General features: G+C 34.5%; 2 protein-coding genes across 10 annotated transcripts; one reads left to right on the forward strand and one right to left on the reverse strand.

Annotated features, from left to right (window-relative positions):
- Positions 1 to 772: 772 nt before the first annotated feature.
- Positions 773 to 12,071, reverse strand: LOC110935802. 9 transcript variants are annotated; one of them, XM_035986888.1, is made up of 6 exons: positions 6,448 to 6,654; positions 4,459 to 4,517; positions 2,274 to 4,379; positions 1,871 to 2,195; positions 1,676 to 1,775; positions 773 to 1,559 (listed from the first exon to the last, which is right to left on the reverse strand). In XM_035986888.1, the coding sequence occupies exons 3-4, from the start codon at positions 4,268 to 4,270 to the stop codon at positions 2,042 to 2,044; spliced, it is 2,151 nt and encodes a 716-aa protein (XP_035842781.1). In that variant the 5' UTR covers positions 4,271 to 4,379; positions 4,459 to 4,517; positions 6,448 to 6,654; the 3' UTR covers positions 773 to 1,559; positions 1,676 to 1,775; positions 1,871 to 2,041. The 9 variants fall into 9 exon arrangements, 3 of the variants coding, with proteins under 3 accessions (XP_035842781.1, XP_022033848.1, XP_022033847.1); XR_002589442.2 differs by lacking the exons at positions 773 to 1,559; positions 1,676 to 1,775; positions 1,871 to 2,195; ... (1 more) ...; positions 4,459 to 4,517; positions 6,448 to 6,654 and adding exons at positions 8,633 to 9,115; positions 9,215 to 9,384; positions 9,494 to 9,586; ... (1 more) ...; positions 9,965 to 10,011; positions 11,664 to 12,057; XM_022178156.2 differs by lacking the exon at positions 6,448 to 6,654 and adding an exon at positions 11,664 to 12,071 and having other exon boundaries at positions 2,274 to 4,517.
- A 110-nt stretch (positions 12,072 to 12,181) lies between these two features.
- Positions 12,182 to 14,990, forward strand: LOC110941239 (bifunctional lysine-specific demethylase and histidyl-hydroxylase NO66-like). Its single transcript, XM_035986889.1, has 9 exons — positions 12,182 to 12,464; positions 12,530 to 12,755; positions 12,859 to 13,086; positions 13,182 to 13,417; positions 13,489 to 13,691; positions 13,772 to 13,859; positions 13,941 to 14,036; positions 14,136 to 14,478; positions 14,637 to 14,990. Exons 2-5 carry the CDS (start codon positions 12,644 to 12,646, stop codon positions 13,663 to 13,665), a joined length of 753 nt encoding a protein of 250 aa, XP_035842782.1. The 5' UTR covers positions 12,182 to 12,464; positions 12,530 to 12,643; the 3' UTR covers positions 13,666 to 13,691; positions 13,772 to 13,859; positions 13,941 to 14,036; positions 14,136 to 14,478; positions 14,637 to 14,990.
- The last annotated feature ends 539 nt before the right edge of the window (positions 14,991 to 15,529 follow it).

Consider the following 15,529-nt stretch of genomic DNA (forward strand, 5'->3'; position numbering starts at 1 on the left):
TTTATTATAATATAACTTAAAAAGACACTTGACACATTGGTCTTATAAATTTAACCTTTATAGGACGCTTAATCATTGTGGTGTTATTATAATACACTGTAATAGGACACCTGATATTTGAGTCACAAAACATCAGTTTTATAGGATGCTTATTCACTAGAGTTCTATTATAACATAACTTAATAGGACACTTGACACTAGGGCCTTATAACTTTAACCTTTATAGGACGCTTAATCATTATGGTGTTATTATAATACACCGTAATAGGATACTTCATATTTGAGTCGTAAAACATAAGTTTTATAGGATGTTTATTCGCTAGAATTTCATAATAACAATAGGTTATTGACCCGTGATTACACGGGATGGTAGTAAACAAAAAATAATTTTGAAACTAAAGTTTCATCATTCATCCTGCTACATTCTTTCCATCGTGGGTTGTGGTTTTCTGATCTGGTTGAAAGTGGGATACAAACTCAATCAAATTTTTTTTAATGGCAAACTCAAACTTTCATTCATAAATTAAAACCGAGCAAGGTGTTGGGGTATACACCATCCAAACCCCACGGTTACACCATTACATTAAAGTACATAAGAATTTTTGTCTAGCCCAAACATGACAAGTCAAAACTACTCCATCTATTCCAAGTAAGTTCCAACCCGCAGTACTTTATGATAGAACATCCGAGGCAAGATCTGATCTTACCCAACAGATGTACTAGTTGTGATACATATCTGTTCACATAGACATAACTATTAAAAAACTAGCAATAACGATGAAAAAATAATTATTATCAGCGATGCAGAAAAAAAATCAAATACAAGTATTGAATATGCGATGAAAAAAATCATATTATTAAATAACTAATTGAAATCATGAAGCAGCTTCAAATAGATCTTCATCTCCGTCAAAAACTAAGGTATTTTTGTCAACAACGGTCCCATTTAAACCCCTTCTAACCAATTCAATATTCATATTATCATCAAGTTGAGGACCCGTAGATGTGTCACTCTGCAAATGTGTTTCCACATTCTCAAGACATGTTTGTTCATTCATGTCATAAGAATCTCTAGGTGTTGTCTTGATCACAACTTTCCATCCTTTGTCAACACGATCTGCAACATAAAATACTTGTTGTGCTTGACAAGCTAGTATAAAAGGGTCGTTATGAGGGTTCAAACCTTCAAAATTGAGTAGAGTAAACCCATTCTCATCTTGCTTTTTCCTTGAACCATTCGAGATCCAATCACAATGGAACAAAACTACTTTCCTGTCAACAGCATATACCAACTCAATGATATCATTTAAAACCCCATAGTATGTTACATCTCCCACGATAGGATTGTTATCTTTAGCACTTGAGAAGCTATTTGTCATGGCCTCAAGCATAACTCCACTATTTTGTGTTTTCCTATTCTGTTCCAGATCTTTTGTGTGAAATCGGAAACCATTTATGATAAATCCCTTATATTTTTTCACAAACTCAGCTGGGCCACTTGCCAAGTTTCTTAGATCTTCCGTGATTCTATGATCCCCTCTGGTATGCAGCTCCTCAACCTGAATTAAGGCAAGATGTGTTAAATTTTTCGTTATACATCTAGCGATTAGAAGCTTGAAAATGTTGTATCATTAAAGTTGTATTTTAAAAGTAATACATCTATGCTATTCCGTACATGATCTTGAAACCACGACTCAAAAGTCTCGCTATGTAAACGCTGAATCTCGCGCTCACGTAATTTCCGATTTTCATGACGAACATTCGTCAGATGTTCTCTGCAATGTCAAAAGATGAGAATCATGACAACAACAAAAACAATTTTAAATATAATATAATAAATGGAACTCACAACTTCTAAATAACTACTTACGTTCGAAATTCATCAACTTCACTACAATTGAATAACACATATGAATGTGCTTTAGCCAAAATGTCAAGGTCAAGTATCTCTACCACTGTAGCACCAATCGGCCGACCTGACATAGAAAAGATAGGTAAAATATCCTCGAAACCACCGTCATCATAATTCCGACTTGTCTTATTATGTATGGTCTCGACATCTATGTATGGTCTCGACATCACTTGATAAGTACAATGAACAAAATGACAAGCATTCTTCAGCTAAATATCCTTCTGCAATGGAACCCTCGGGTTTACTCCTATTTTTGACGTAAGATTTTAATGTAGATAAATACCTAAGTGATAAAAAAAATATTAAGATCAGATTCAATATTATCTTTAAAAAAAGTGTTTACTAAAATATGAACGCACACCTCTCGATTGGATACATCCAACGGTAATGAACTGTCCCTCCTAATTTGGCCTCTGAAGCAAGATGAACCGAAAGATGAACCATAACATCAAAGAATGATGGCGGAAAAATCCTTTCTAAATCACAAAGGATTTTTCCAATCTCATTTTCCATTTGAACCAAATCATTTGGATTAAGAACTTTTGAGCATAACTGTTTGTAGTAACGACATAGCTTCATCACAGGATAACGCACGTGCTTAGGTAACACATTTCGCAAAGCAATGGGAAGCAACTGCTGCATCAAAATATGGCTATCATGACTTTTAAGGCCAAACAGTTTTGGAGGTTTTAACTCTACACATCTTGATATATTAGCTGCATAACCATCTGGAACTTTAACCTTTTTAAGAACACGACAAAATATATCTTTCTCTTTTTTATCCATTGAGAAACAAGCAGGTGGCAAATACACTTTGTTGTTATTCTGAACTTTAGGATGAAGTTCAGGTCTAATACCCATTTCTTGCAAATCAAGGCGTGCTTTTAAATGATCCTTGGTCTTTCCATCTAGATTCATTAACGTTCCAACGACACTGTCACAAACATTCTTCTTAATATGCATTACATCTAGATTATGGCGTAGCAAGTTAGTTTTCCAGTATGGTAACTCAAAAAAAATACTTCTCTTCTTCCAGTTAAATGGTAGATCAGGGTTGGTCTTCACAAGTTTTCCAAATTTAATTTCAAAACCATTTAGCTCATCAAGTACTTCTGATCCTGTTAAGCCACGTGGTTGCCTCTCCGTTTCTTTTGTGCCATCAAAAGACTTCTTATCTTTCCGAACAGCATGATCACCTGGCAGATATCGACGATGTCCCATGAAACAATATTTGTTGCCATGAGTTAAGCGTTGTGATTTTGTATGTTTATGGCAGCAAGGGCATGAAAGTTTTCCTTTTGTGCTCCATCCGGATAAATTCGCATAAGCGGGAAAGTCACTTATCGTCCATAACAAAGAAGCACGCATCTGAAAGTTACTCTTTGTCGATGCATCATAAGTCTCTACTCCATTAATATCCCATAACTCCTGTAGCTCAGCTACTAACGGTTCCATATAAACATCTATATTGTTCCCAGGAGCTGATGGGCCAGGTATAAGTAAAGATAAAAAGAAATAAGGTTGTTTCATGCACATCCAAGGAGGTAGATTATATGGCATCAAAACAACAGGCCATGTACTATGAGAAACACTCATTGTTCTAAAAGGGTTAAACCCATCACTCGCTAAACCAAGCCTGACATTACGAGACTCACTGGCAAAATCAGGATAATTAAAATCAAATGTTTTCCAAGCTGGGGAATCAGCAGGATGTCTCAAGTAACCATCTTTCGTGCGACTCTCTTCATGCCATCTCATGGAGGCAGCAGTTTTAGATGACATAAACAACCTTTGCAGCCGTGGTATGAGCGGAAAATGACGTAAAACCTTTGCTCCAATCTTCTTAATCTTCTTATCCGTATCAGGTATGGTTAACTCATCATCAGGATCATTTTCATTTGCTTTGTACCTTGACGTATGACATATATCACATTCTGTTTTCTTACTGTTTTCTTTCCAGTACAGCATACAATCATTAGGACATGCATCAATTTTATCATAACTAAGTCCTAATTCTCTTATTATCTTCCTTAGGTCATACAATGACTTCGGTATGGAAGCATATGGGAAGGCTTCCCTCAATGTATCAAGCATCATGCTGAAACCCTTGTCATTACATTTCCCAATACACTTACTATGAAATAGTCTAATGATAAAAGAAAGAACCGAGAACTTCTTACACCCAGGATATAGTTCTTTCTTTGCATCTTCTAACGCTTTATAAAAATTTTTCGCATTTCTGTTTGGCATACTTTGACTTTCATTTTGTGTCCCTATTTCATTTTCATGTATGTTCTCACCAAACCCGTTGAATGCATCATGCACCAACCCTTGCATGTCATCTTCAGCATCCAACATAGGAGTTTCACATGATTCGGAAATAAAAGGTGCAATTCTGTAGCCTTTAATAAACCCGACACATTGGAGATGCGTTCTAGCCTCCTCCCGATCAACCCATATTTGATTACTGCAATCAATGCATGGACATGATATTTGACCATTTTTACCCTCGGTAGAAAAGATAAAATCAAGAAATTTGTCAAGACCGTTTTCATATTCAGTAGTAGCTCTTGGTAAAGACATCCAACTCGTATCCATCTTAAAACTGGATTAAACAAACAATTAGTAATTTCATAAGTCATATACATGCACCCAATTCATAAGTAATTAAAGAATGTATTTGGTGGCCTCAAGTAAACTAAAAATTTGTTTAACACAACTATAACACTTAAATTAGCAATTAAGCACACTACCTTTTAATTTATAACACTTAAATTACTAATTAACCAAACTATCAGAGAAGATTTAATCAACTATAAAAAAGGGTTGTTTTGGTTCGGGTCGAAACGGGTCCGGGTCGGAACGGGTGAACAAATGCAGCTTTGATTCGCTAAAATGGGAGGTGGTTTTAGAGTCCTACATCTGGTGGGACCATTTCTCTCGTTTCTACTAGAAGTCCAAAGTGCCGACAGAAAGTACCTTTGTGTTCGCACAAAAAGTTCGATCGCAACGTAAATTCCAACTGAAATGATGGGTTAGATGCCTCTCTTTTATGTTGTTTGTTAGTTCATGATTTCATATGTCTTGAAAAGAGAATGTAAATCCTTTTGGAAAACAATTTGTAAATTGTGCATATTGTGGAAAGAATAATAAGTCTGAATAAAACAACTACTTGTTGATTGCCTTAGATATTCAACTTCATTTTCACTTCATGTCATACACATACTAGTGATATGAATAATAATAATAATGTTAACAGTAGAGGTGGTGGTACTGGTGTTGGTGTTGGTGTTAAGAAAGATAAGGTTTGTAATTTTTGGATACAGGGGACTTGTAGTTTTGGGGAGAGGTGTAGGTATATCATATGCATTCATGGTGTACTGGTGGCTTTGGGATGTTGACACAACTTAAAAGGGCATAAGAAGGTGAGTTTTTATTGGATTGTTTGGTAGTTTTTTATGCTTTTGATGTTTTTTGAATTTAAAAAAAAAATTTCTGATTTTTTTTAATTTTTTAATATTTAATTTTTTTTTTTAATTTTTAGCCTATCATGACCGAAACCCATTGTGACCTAAACCCATCTTGACCTTTTTCTTAAAAAACTCATCCTAACTCATATCCATCCTAACCCATTACCCAAACCTACCCAACCCACCCATTTTACCACTTCTAATTATTATGGAGGCGAATTAAGTAGAAGAGTGGGTCACGGTGTGTACCGGTTATTTAGCCATTATTTATTCAATAATATTAAGCCTTTCATCTTTCTTTTTGACTCTCTCGTACAACGATTTATCCTTCCATATTTGAGAGCTTAATATCACAAGAGTTTGAGTTTCTCTAGTGTTTGTTTGAGTGTGTAAACTGGGCCTAAACCAACATGCAGAATATAGTAGTAGGCATTTACACTACAAAATTTAAATGCAATAGTAGCATGTGGCATTGGTTTTAATTTCTTTGTGACAGTTTTACACACAACATAAACCTTTAAAAAAAAGTTTCACACACCTTTAAAAAAGTTAATTGAATCCTTCACGTGACAATTTATTGATAAATAAATTGCAGTGATAAAGTTAATTGGAACCTAATCAGCGATTTAATCAAAGTCGTTGTTTGCATCAGTTGTGTTAGGGAATGTTGGGGTTTCAAACAGCAACTTTAAGGGACAAACCAGAATATGAGAATATGGTACGATCTGTAGCCCTTCGCCATGTGTTAATATGTGAATACTGATTCCTATTTTTAACTTAATTTATTGATAAATTATGCAGTGATAACATTATCTGAAAAGCATTCAGCCCAACAACATCCAACTGTTTTGCCTATTTAGATACTTACATTGATGAAGATAAATTTAGTATTGATAAATTATGCAATGAAAGCATTATCTGGATAGCATTCAAACCCTAACGAAGATAATGAAGAATTTATATCATATCTCAATCATATAGCAACTTTCAAGAATTTACACATAATAATCAACAAATCAAACAAAAATTTTAGCAAACTGAGTGAAAAAGTTATAGAAAAAACACCTGAGAGTGAGAGAATTCAAGGGCAGGTGGGCGGTGGCTGCCAGAGTTGGACGACGGTGGAGGTCACGATGACGAAGGAGCTATTGATTTTGGAGTAATGGTATGGTTCTGCTTTTGTTTCTTCGATGGACAGGGAAAGCAAGGAAAGGGAACCAATGAATTGAACATGAATACAAAAAGTCAAAAGACCTAATACATTAATTTAGGTTTTTTTTAAAGTGCAAACATGGAAGGTTTGTTTATTTATGTACGTATATATAATCTTTTTATTTTTTAAAACTTTTGTTTTTTTTAAGAACTTCATTAAAACAAGGCCAGCCCGAAAAACAACCGGGCGGCCAAACCAACTACAAAGAACAAGAAAACACTATACAAATTTACACCACTCGACCCATGAAACGTCTAAATACTTCGACCTATTCCTAAACCAAAGATACCCGATAGACTTGATCGCACTAAACACCTCCTTAACCTTCGGATGCTTCCCCGCAAACACTAGCTCATTCCTAGCCTTCCAAATTTGCCAACACGTAATAAGGACGATACCATGATACGCTAACTTCTTCTTTCCATTCAAGTGAATTGACAAAAAATGCCCTCATGTGCAAGGCACATGACTAGATTTAACTGAAACATCTATCGGGTTGGGTTCTAAAATGGTTTAACCGGTTGAACCAGGTTTTATCGGGCGGTTGAACCGGCACTACGTGAAAAAAGGGGCTACGGCCACACTTTTGGCAAAACCGCCCTACCACACGTTTATAAAAATGTGTGGCTAAAGGTTATTCATAGATATGTTAATGAACCATATTGGGCCTTAATGGATCATAATGGACAATAGTAGATCACACATGTCTTAATGGACCATATGGGCCTAAATGAAGCACAATGGACAATAGTGGATCGTATGTGTCTTAATGGTCCTTATTGGGATTTGATATGTCACATTGGCCAATAGTGAATCATATATGTCTTAATGAACCATATTGGGCCTTAGTGGATCACAAGGACAATAGTAGATCAAAATTTCTTAATGGACTATATTGGGCCTTATGGATCACAATAGACAATAATAGATCTGAACCGCAATGTAATAATAATAAATTGACCATATTCCGTTTTTTATGGAACTAAGATCGTAGGATAGAGATAAACGAGATCGTCTTAATGGTACCTTAGGGGAGTAGGGGTGGGAGCATGATAGAATTCTATCACTCGTTTTTTTTGGAACACCGCTGCCACCACTCCCATCACTCGTGAAAAAAAGAACGCGTTGAACATATCACGCGTTGTAAAAAATTGATTGTATGTGTATGACTTGTACGTTGTGTATTAATGCTTGTACGTTGGAATTCCATCACTAGTGATGACCACCGCCACTAAAAGATGCTTGTGAGTGATAGAATAGTGGTTGCTGACATGGCGGAACATGATTGGATGTTTGTGAGTGATGGGATTCCATCACTTGTAACCACCCCCACTCCCCTTAATCAAATAGTATGCATCTTTGGTTGTAAATTATGCTTAAATGTTTGTACCTTAATCAAATAATTTGTATGCATGTTTGGTTGTAAATTGTGCTTAAGTGGTTGTACCTTAATCAAATAGTGGTTTCATTAGCTTACCATGTTCAACCTGTATTGTATGCATTTATGATTGTAAATTGTGTTTAAGTGGTTGTGCCCTAATCAAATAATGGTTTCATTATCTTACCATGTTCAATCAGTTTGATCTATTCAAATTTATATTGTTTTATTTGTAAATTATTATTATTTATAATAATATAATTAATTTAGCCAAAATCTTATATAAATATAATTTGCACCATATTGATGCAACGGTTGTTGTAATATATGCATTATGATTTGTATAGTGGTAATGATATATAATATATACAGATTACGATAAACCTGTCAAACGGGAAAAAATAGACGCGGGTTCATCTTAACGTGCGAGTCCTAGATCAACTTAGTTATTTTATTCTATGTTTTACTTTCGATTTAATTTCTTTGCATTAACACGCCCTAACTTCAGTGTCGGAGGTCGCTGGCAGTAATGTGACATTAGTGCTCGCCCCTGCCGTAACGCAAGGGGTGCTTAATACTAGTTTGAGTAAAATGTCATCCATACCCCTATGAAAATACAACTTTCAAAACACATTGTACAAGTCGCTATAGCAAAAACATTAAAATAAAAAGTACATCTTTCAATGCAGTTGGTACAACTCACAAACACGATTTTACATCAGCTTAAGTCACCCCCACTAGTTTTTTTCAAAATACAATATCCGATCCATTTAAAACGACATCAAAGGATCTTGTATATGAGGAAACAAAGAATTATAGGAAAGATATAGGTGACTAAATATATATATAAAATTAAAACGCATAATTTTCAATCTAAAGTCAAACGAACCAAATCAAGCTTTGAATTTCGTTCATCACTCTAAATCAATCCGTAAATCCCCCACTCTGCCACGTTCTCACAAAAACCCTCACACACAGTTCCTTCTCACCTCCCCTTCACTCTTTGTTAACCTGCTTGTTTGCTGCGAAGAAGTCTGGTGGCACGACGCGTGATTATAGACGGCAGTACGCTTTGAACTCTCACCGATTTCCACTTGAGGTAACTCACTGATTGTTGTTTTCGTTATTATCTCATTCGGTTGCTATTGATATTGAATTTCAATGATGTTAATGGGGTAAGAATTTAGATTAAAAATCATCTAATCCAATTAAAATCACTACCATATTCCAATCGAAATTACCTTCTAGCCGATACACTGGTTCATAAAATCTCGCATTGTTATCTTGTTCATCCACTTTTTTATAAAACTTTTCAACTTACATAAAAGGAGTCATACTGCGAGTGTTGTTCTTTGAGCAAGTAATGTTGACGACTGGTGTATAGAGTGTAAAACTTCTGGAATGCTTAGCACTGTATGATATGGTTTGTAACGAAGTTAGATATTAATATAACAAAACAAAACAAAACACAAGCACTGTTGGTGGGTTAAAAAGTTAATTTTCTTTATCAATTATCATACCTTTAAGTCAGCAACGCAGCATGTTCAACTATGTAAATGCTAATCAATCCTTTCTCCCGCCCCTGTCATATTTGTCGTTCCCGCAATTTTACACTATTAATCAAAACATCGAGTAATTAAATAACAATTGTAATTGCATAAGAATCATAGATAAAACACCATCAAATAGGTAAATGTATAGGGTGCTTTGCAAAATTAAAGTGGGGCAATGTTTCTATATCCACGGGTATATAAAAAGCCGCCGACCTCCATCGTCCCTTGCCGACCCGACCCGTAACCCGTACCGTTCCAAACCGACCCGACACATACCCTAGGTTTACATAAAGTCCTTTGATGTTCCCCATCTCAAAAGCTGTTGACCCACCACCATTAAAATTAAGAAAAATCAGCCAACACACATTTGAGATTTACCAAATCGTTAATCTTGTGTAAACGTGTTACATGTACTAATGTTAAACACTGAAACCATACCCATCTGCTCTTGAAATAACGCCAAGATTTGCTCGAAGCCGTCTCATCTGAGATGAAATCAAAACCAACACAACAAATTCAAACTAGAGAGATATAAAAAAAACAAGTATGACTATGTACTGAAAATTGAAGTTAATGCTTCTACTTTTATATCTTGCAATGTGATTTTCATATTTATATAGATTTAATTGAACAATTTTATGTTTTAGCATGTGTTAGATTGATATTTGACCTGTTTCGAATTTCTTTTTAAAAAGATGTATATTCTTAGATGGATGATGATTATGGATATTGTGCACTGGAAATTTAAATAAGAATTGATTAACGAAATTAAATTGGGCCATCAAGTTGGAAGACATGTTAAATTGAATACTGTTGGGCCATTAGTTACGAACTTCATCTGGGTTGCAATTAATTACATTCATTTGCAAGTTTAATTGAGATTGGGGTGTATCTTTAAGAAAGCATATTAGACTGCTTTTTTTTGGAATAACGGAAAAAATAGAACAAGGGGCAGAAAGAGACTGAAAATCCCAAAAACAGAAGTAAATTATAATATTGTATCGTGAATACTAAAAGCACGTCATCTCTCCCATTCGACCTCAATGAAAGGGGTTCGATCACTCAAAGGATTCTCTTTAATTTCTTCCACGATTTTTGTGACTGTAAAGGGCACTTCTTCGAAAACCAATCCATTTCGAGCCTTCTAAATTCTCCATAAGGCTGCAGCAAAGATAAATCCATAAACTTTTTCCATGTAGCCGAACCCTTAATGCTATGCAAATCATCCATCAAAGCCCAAAACAACACGGCTCAGATATTTACAAGAATTTTCATCCAAACACAAAGATGCCACCACACTGCTCTAACCATGACGCACGAGACGACAATGCGGTCAAGGTCTCTTCCCCATACCCGTAAATACTGCATCACGTATCCATTCACGAAACCCCACGAGACGTCAAAGCGGCCTTTGTCGCTATAAAACACAAAACCAGCTTCCACATAAAATAACCCACTTTATGTGGAACTCATTTATTCCATCAATTTCCACGAGACTGCTGTTATTTTCTTCACAAGGCCGACTCTTTTTATTAGCCTAACTTTATTTTGGTATATTCTAGCTAACAGTTTAAACCAATTGATTTCAAGTTAGCAACTGAGAAATTACAAATTACAAGGTATTTGCAACTTATGCACCTTAGTTGCTGATTAAAATTTTTATTTACCGATTTGTTTGTTAGTTATTTACTCATTTTTTTTTTATTTTCAACATTATAACTAACATCCCGCCGCAGCGCGCGCAAACGTCAGCTCCTTTAATACAAAATGTAGAAATAAATCTTCAAATTTTTATCAAAACAAGACCATCATAAGGCATACCTCTAATTGTCTGATCTGTTAATCAACTTAACATCTAATACTAACATAATTTATAGCAATTACAGTGCCAAAACTCTAGAGCGCAGCACATGGAAGTCAACATACTCGTATAACACATTACACACCAGAAGCCCTAAATTTATACACAATAACAATAACCACTGACTCAGATATCCATCACACTTGTTCATCACTAAATGAAAACTAAACCCTAGATATCATAAGCCAAACTGACAATACCTCAATTAACAATCTAATTGATGAATGTAATAGTAGCAATCACGAAAACGATAGAAGTTGGATCACATATACGAACCTGTATCTATGGCAATATGAGAGATTGCTGATCAGGTGTACTTCTTTCAAAACCTCTAAAAAATCAAAATCAGATGTGCTTGCTTGCTTTTCCTTCTTCAAATCCCCAAATTCAGGTTTGAGATAGATGAACTATACACCAATCGATGGATAACGAAATCAAGTGTAAACTAAAAGTTATATAATCGATTTGTGAAGTTTTGATGTGATAATTGAGATGAACAAATAAGGAATTTCAGAGAGATCGAATCTACATAGATTGATTCAATGATTGAATCTACACAGAAATAACTGGAAGATGAAATGCTTGAAAAATAGGGTTAAGATGTTTCCTGAGTGAGAGCAGAGTAGCGTTTAGAAAAGAAATGCACAAATGAAATACTTGATAAAATTTGCCCTAAAATTCACCAGCTAAGTTTGATTTTCTTTTTATAAATTTTTATTTTTTATTTTTCTTATTTATTTGAGCCTTTTATGAATGATTTAATAAGATTTTTTTTTTTTGTATACACCAGTAATGGAAGATAAAAGTATGCAAGGACAAAGCTCCAAAAGACGTATGAATGCTTATGAAAGGAGTAGAATGTCAAGGATTCAAGAGAACCAAAAAAAATTACAAGCTTTGGGAGTGAAAAATATTGCTAAATCTTTGACAAGTCTAGCAGAGAGTGACAAAACAAAGAAAAAGAAAAACAAATCAATGGATACCAGCAAGAAAGATATAGATGTAGAGTATATGCCTGGTTCTGATATTGACGTTGAGCAAGATTATCAAGAAGCTGCTACAAAAATCTCTAAAAAGGTACTAATATCAAATACGGATAATATAATTTCTTTCGGTTTCTTCTCTAACAATTCGACTTACAGAAACAACGTCCAATATACATTGCTCCGTAGTCCCTGAAAAGATATACTAATTTAGCACAGAAACGATTCATTGCTCCGACTGTCTCCTGTGTGCTAACATCTTCAGAATCTCATATGCAAAAGGGACAAGTAATTGATACAAGTGGGAGATCAACTGTAGCTAAGAGAAAGTTATCTGCAGTTGACAACGATGATGACCACGGGGAGCGTGACATGAGATTTCATGGTACCTATATTTGTTTTTCAAATATTTTATTTATGATATTTACTTAATATTAAGTCTAGATTCAATTAACTGTTTTTTATGCTTACCTTTTTTGTAACTATAGATATCAATGAAGAACAAGATGATGTTGAATTTGATGATATTGAAGATATAGATATGAATGAAGCTTATGAAGAACAAGATAGTTTTAAAGATGATGGAGGTAAAGACATGGAAGACTTAGAACAAGTGAATGATTTAGAAAATCAGAACGATGAACTGGTTGAAAAAGAATGTGAAGATCAAGAAAATGAAGAAGAGCATGAAGGTTCACAACAAGAAAATGAAGCAGGTTTATTCTATCTACTTGATTGCTTATTTTTTTGGTTAAATCATATATTTAGTATTTTTTAATGTATATATGTACATCATGTTCACTTTTTGTAGTTCGGAATGTACGTAAAAGAGTGAGAGGACCAACGCGTATGCCAAAGGTTTGGGCCCAAGAAAAAGGGGATAGAATTCCTATTTTAGTTAATGAACACGGACAACCTATTAATGACAAAAGTAGTCAACTGACCCATTTCATGGGAACCCTTTCAAGGAGTGGAAAGTATTGTCCGATTTATAAACCATGGAATAAAGTTAAGGCCGCCAAAAAAGCGTTGCTTGCACTCTTAAAGGTACATAATTAAAAATATGTATGTTAATGACTTAAGTATTTGTTTTCTCATGTAACCTGTTTCATTTGTAGACAAAATTTGATATTCCTGAAGCTGCTAAAGGCTGGATATTGCAATCATTTGGGCGGAAGGTGAAGAACTGGAGGGCAAGAGTTAAGGAACTATACCATGATCCGTCTTTGTCACTGAAGGAACAAATAAGTTCTAGGCCAAAACAAGTGCAAAAAAACAATGGAAGAAACTTGTGAAGTATTGGAATAAAGAAAAGTCTAAGGTATGAAATAGCCTACCACTTTAAATAACATTAGTTTATTTCCCATTCTGAAATTTCACTTGTCTACTGAAACTCGTAAGTGAAAAAAACAAGGCGAATCGGGCAAAGAAGAAGATGGTTCAAGTAATGGGTAAAAAAAGTTATGCTCGAGTCCGGGAAGAGCCAAAGGTGATTGTATGAGATAGTGCAATTGTTAATGTAGCATGTCGATATCCATTGTTAATACTTATTTTCTTTTTATTCAAACAGGCATCTAAGGGACAAGATCCAAGTCGACTGGAAATGTTTCGTGCATGTTTCTCCAAAGATGGAACTACTAAAAGTTTGGAAGCTTCAAATGCAATTGTAAATAATATGCTTATATATTCATACACATATTTTTTCTATGTGTTCTTGATGCTCTTAAAAATACATACCTTATTTTTGTTACTATGTCTAATATAGGCACAGATGCAACAACTTAGTTCTAATCTTCCCGAGGGCTCGATCGATAAGCCTGGACCAGATGATGTTTTTTTCTAAAGTAATGGGTAATGATCGAAATGGTGATGCGGTTATGTATGGTCTGGGTGTTCGTGTTGCTGATGTTTGGGGTGTAATACCAAGTCGTTCAGCATGTCATAGAGAAAACATCCAATTGAAGTCTCAATGTGAAGAACTTACTAGTATTGTGGTCCAGTTACGAGCCCAAGTATCAGAGATGGAAGGGTCAAGGGGTGGTTCCAGTGTTCAACCTCTTGCATCACAACATTTCCCCAATGTAACCAATGGACATCAACGTTTACGGGTATTTTTCTATAAAAATCTTTAAAAACCAATTTTCCTTAATTTTTCTATAAAAATGTTAGCCTACTAGTATAAAACTTTATTAATTTTTTTGTAAAATGATTTTTTGCACTATTATGACTAGAGTTTAGTAAATATTTGTTGAAAACTAAAATCTAGGTCGGAGATGAAGTTTTCCTCAAAAGCATTCTAAACTCTACCGAGATTGTAGCAAGAGGAAGGATCCAGAGCTTGGACCCAAATGATCTAGTTGGTGGTACAGAGATTAGACCAGATGGTGTGAGGTAAACGTTCAAGTACCAATAAAAAAAGATGAAAACTGGTAAGACCATATGGTTTATTTTCTACAATTCAAGATTGTATTACTGCACCCATCGCATGGCCCTGTCCATTCATCTCGGTATGTATTTGTTAAATTTGTGATACAAATAATTTTAATATCATGGAACTTAATGCTTATACATGGATGGTTTATTTGTAGGTAGTCCATGAGGATTGAGGACGCATGATGACTCAAGATTTTATGCTTCATATTTCTTTAATTGTTTTTAATTTCTTTGTTAAATGTTAAGACTTTATGTTAGATAATGTTATAACTTATTTATGGTTAATGTTTTTGTTATGAACATGTTTTTTTGAAATATAATGAAGTTTTATTTCTTTCATTAGTTGATTTTATACAATAACTATTATGATGTTATATGTTGATGGCCAGTTTATAAAATTGGTTTTATAATCTTATTTGGGATATTAGGACCATTTTCTTGATATTTAAAGTAGCTATAACGTTACATCATAAGGGTCCTATAAATTAATTTTTAAGGACGCTTGTATGTGTATCAAAAGATTAAAAGTGGGTAATCACATATTAGAACATTGTAAAAGTGTCTTAATATGTTCTTTTTAGGACACTATTTAAGTTGTCTATAGACACATTATGCGACCATAAAATTGGTTTCATAATCTTATTTGGTATATTAGGACCCTTTTCTTGGTACTAAATTAGTTATAATGTTACATCGTAAGGGTCCTATCAATTAATTTCTAAGGAC

Source organism: Helianthus annuus, chromosome 17, assembly GCF_002127325.2.
Source record: "Helianthus annuus cultivar XRQ/B chromosome 17, HanXRQr2.0-SUNRISE, whole genome shotgun sequence".
Taxonomy (NCBI): Eukaryota; Viridiplantae; Streptophyta; class Magnoliopsida; order Asterales; family Asteraceae; genus Helianthus; species Helianthus annuus.

What these genes read in the sequence shown, in the direction of transcription:
- LOC110941239 (XM_035986889.1), top strand. Translation starts at nt 12,644, where the DNA reads ATGCAAAAGGGACAAGTAATTGATACAAGTGGGAGATCAACTGTAGCT. An exon ending in GCGTGACATGAGATTTCATG is followed by an intron (nt 12,756 to 12,858) that starts GTACCTATATTT and finishes TTGTAACTATAG; the next exon opens with ATATCAATGAAGAACAAGAT. An exon ending in ACAACAAGAAAATGAAGCAG is followed by an intron (nt 13,087 to 13,181) that starts GTTTATTCTATC and finishes CACTTTTTGTAG; the next exon opens with TTCGGAATGTACGTAAAAGA.
- LOC110935802 (XM_022178156.2), bottom strand. Translation starts at nt 4,510, where the DNA reads ATGGATACGAGTTGGATGTCTTTACCAAGAGCTACTACTGAATATGAA. An exon ending in TGGATGTATCCAATCGAGAG is followed by an intron (nt 2,196 to 2,273) that starts GTGTGCGTTCAT and finishes TTTATCACTTAG; the next exon opens with GTATTTATCTACATTAAAAT.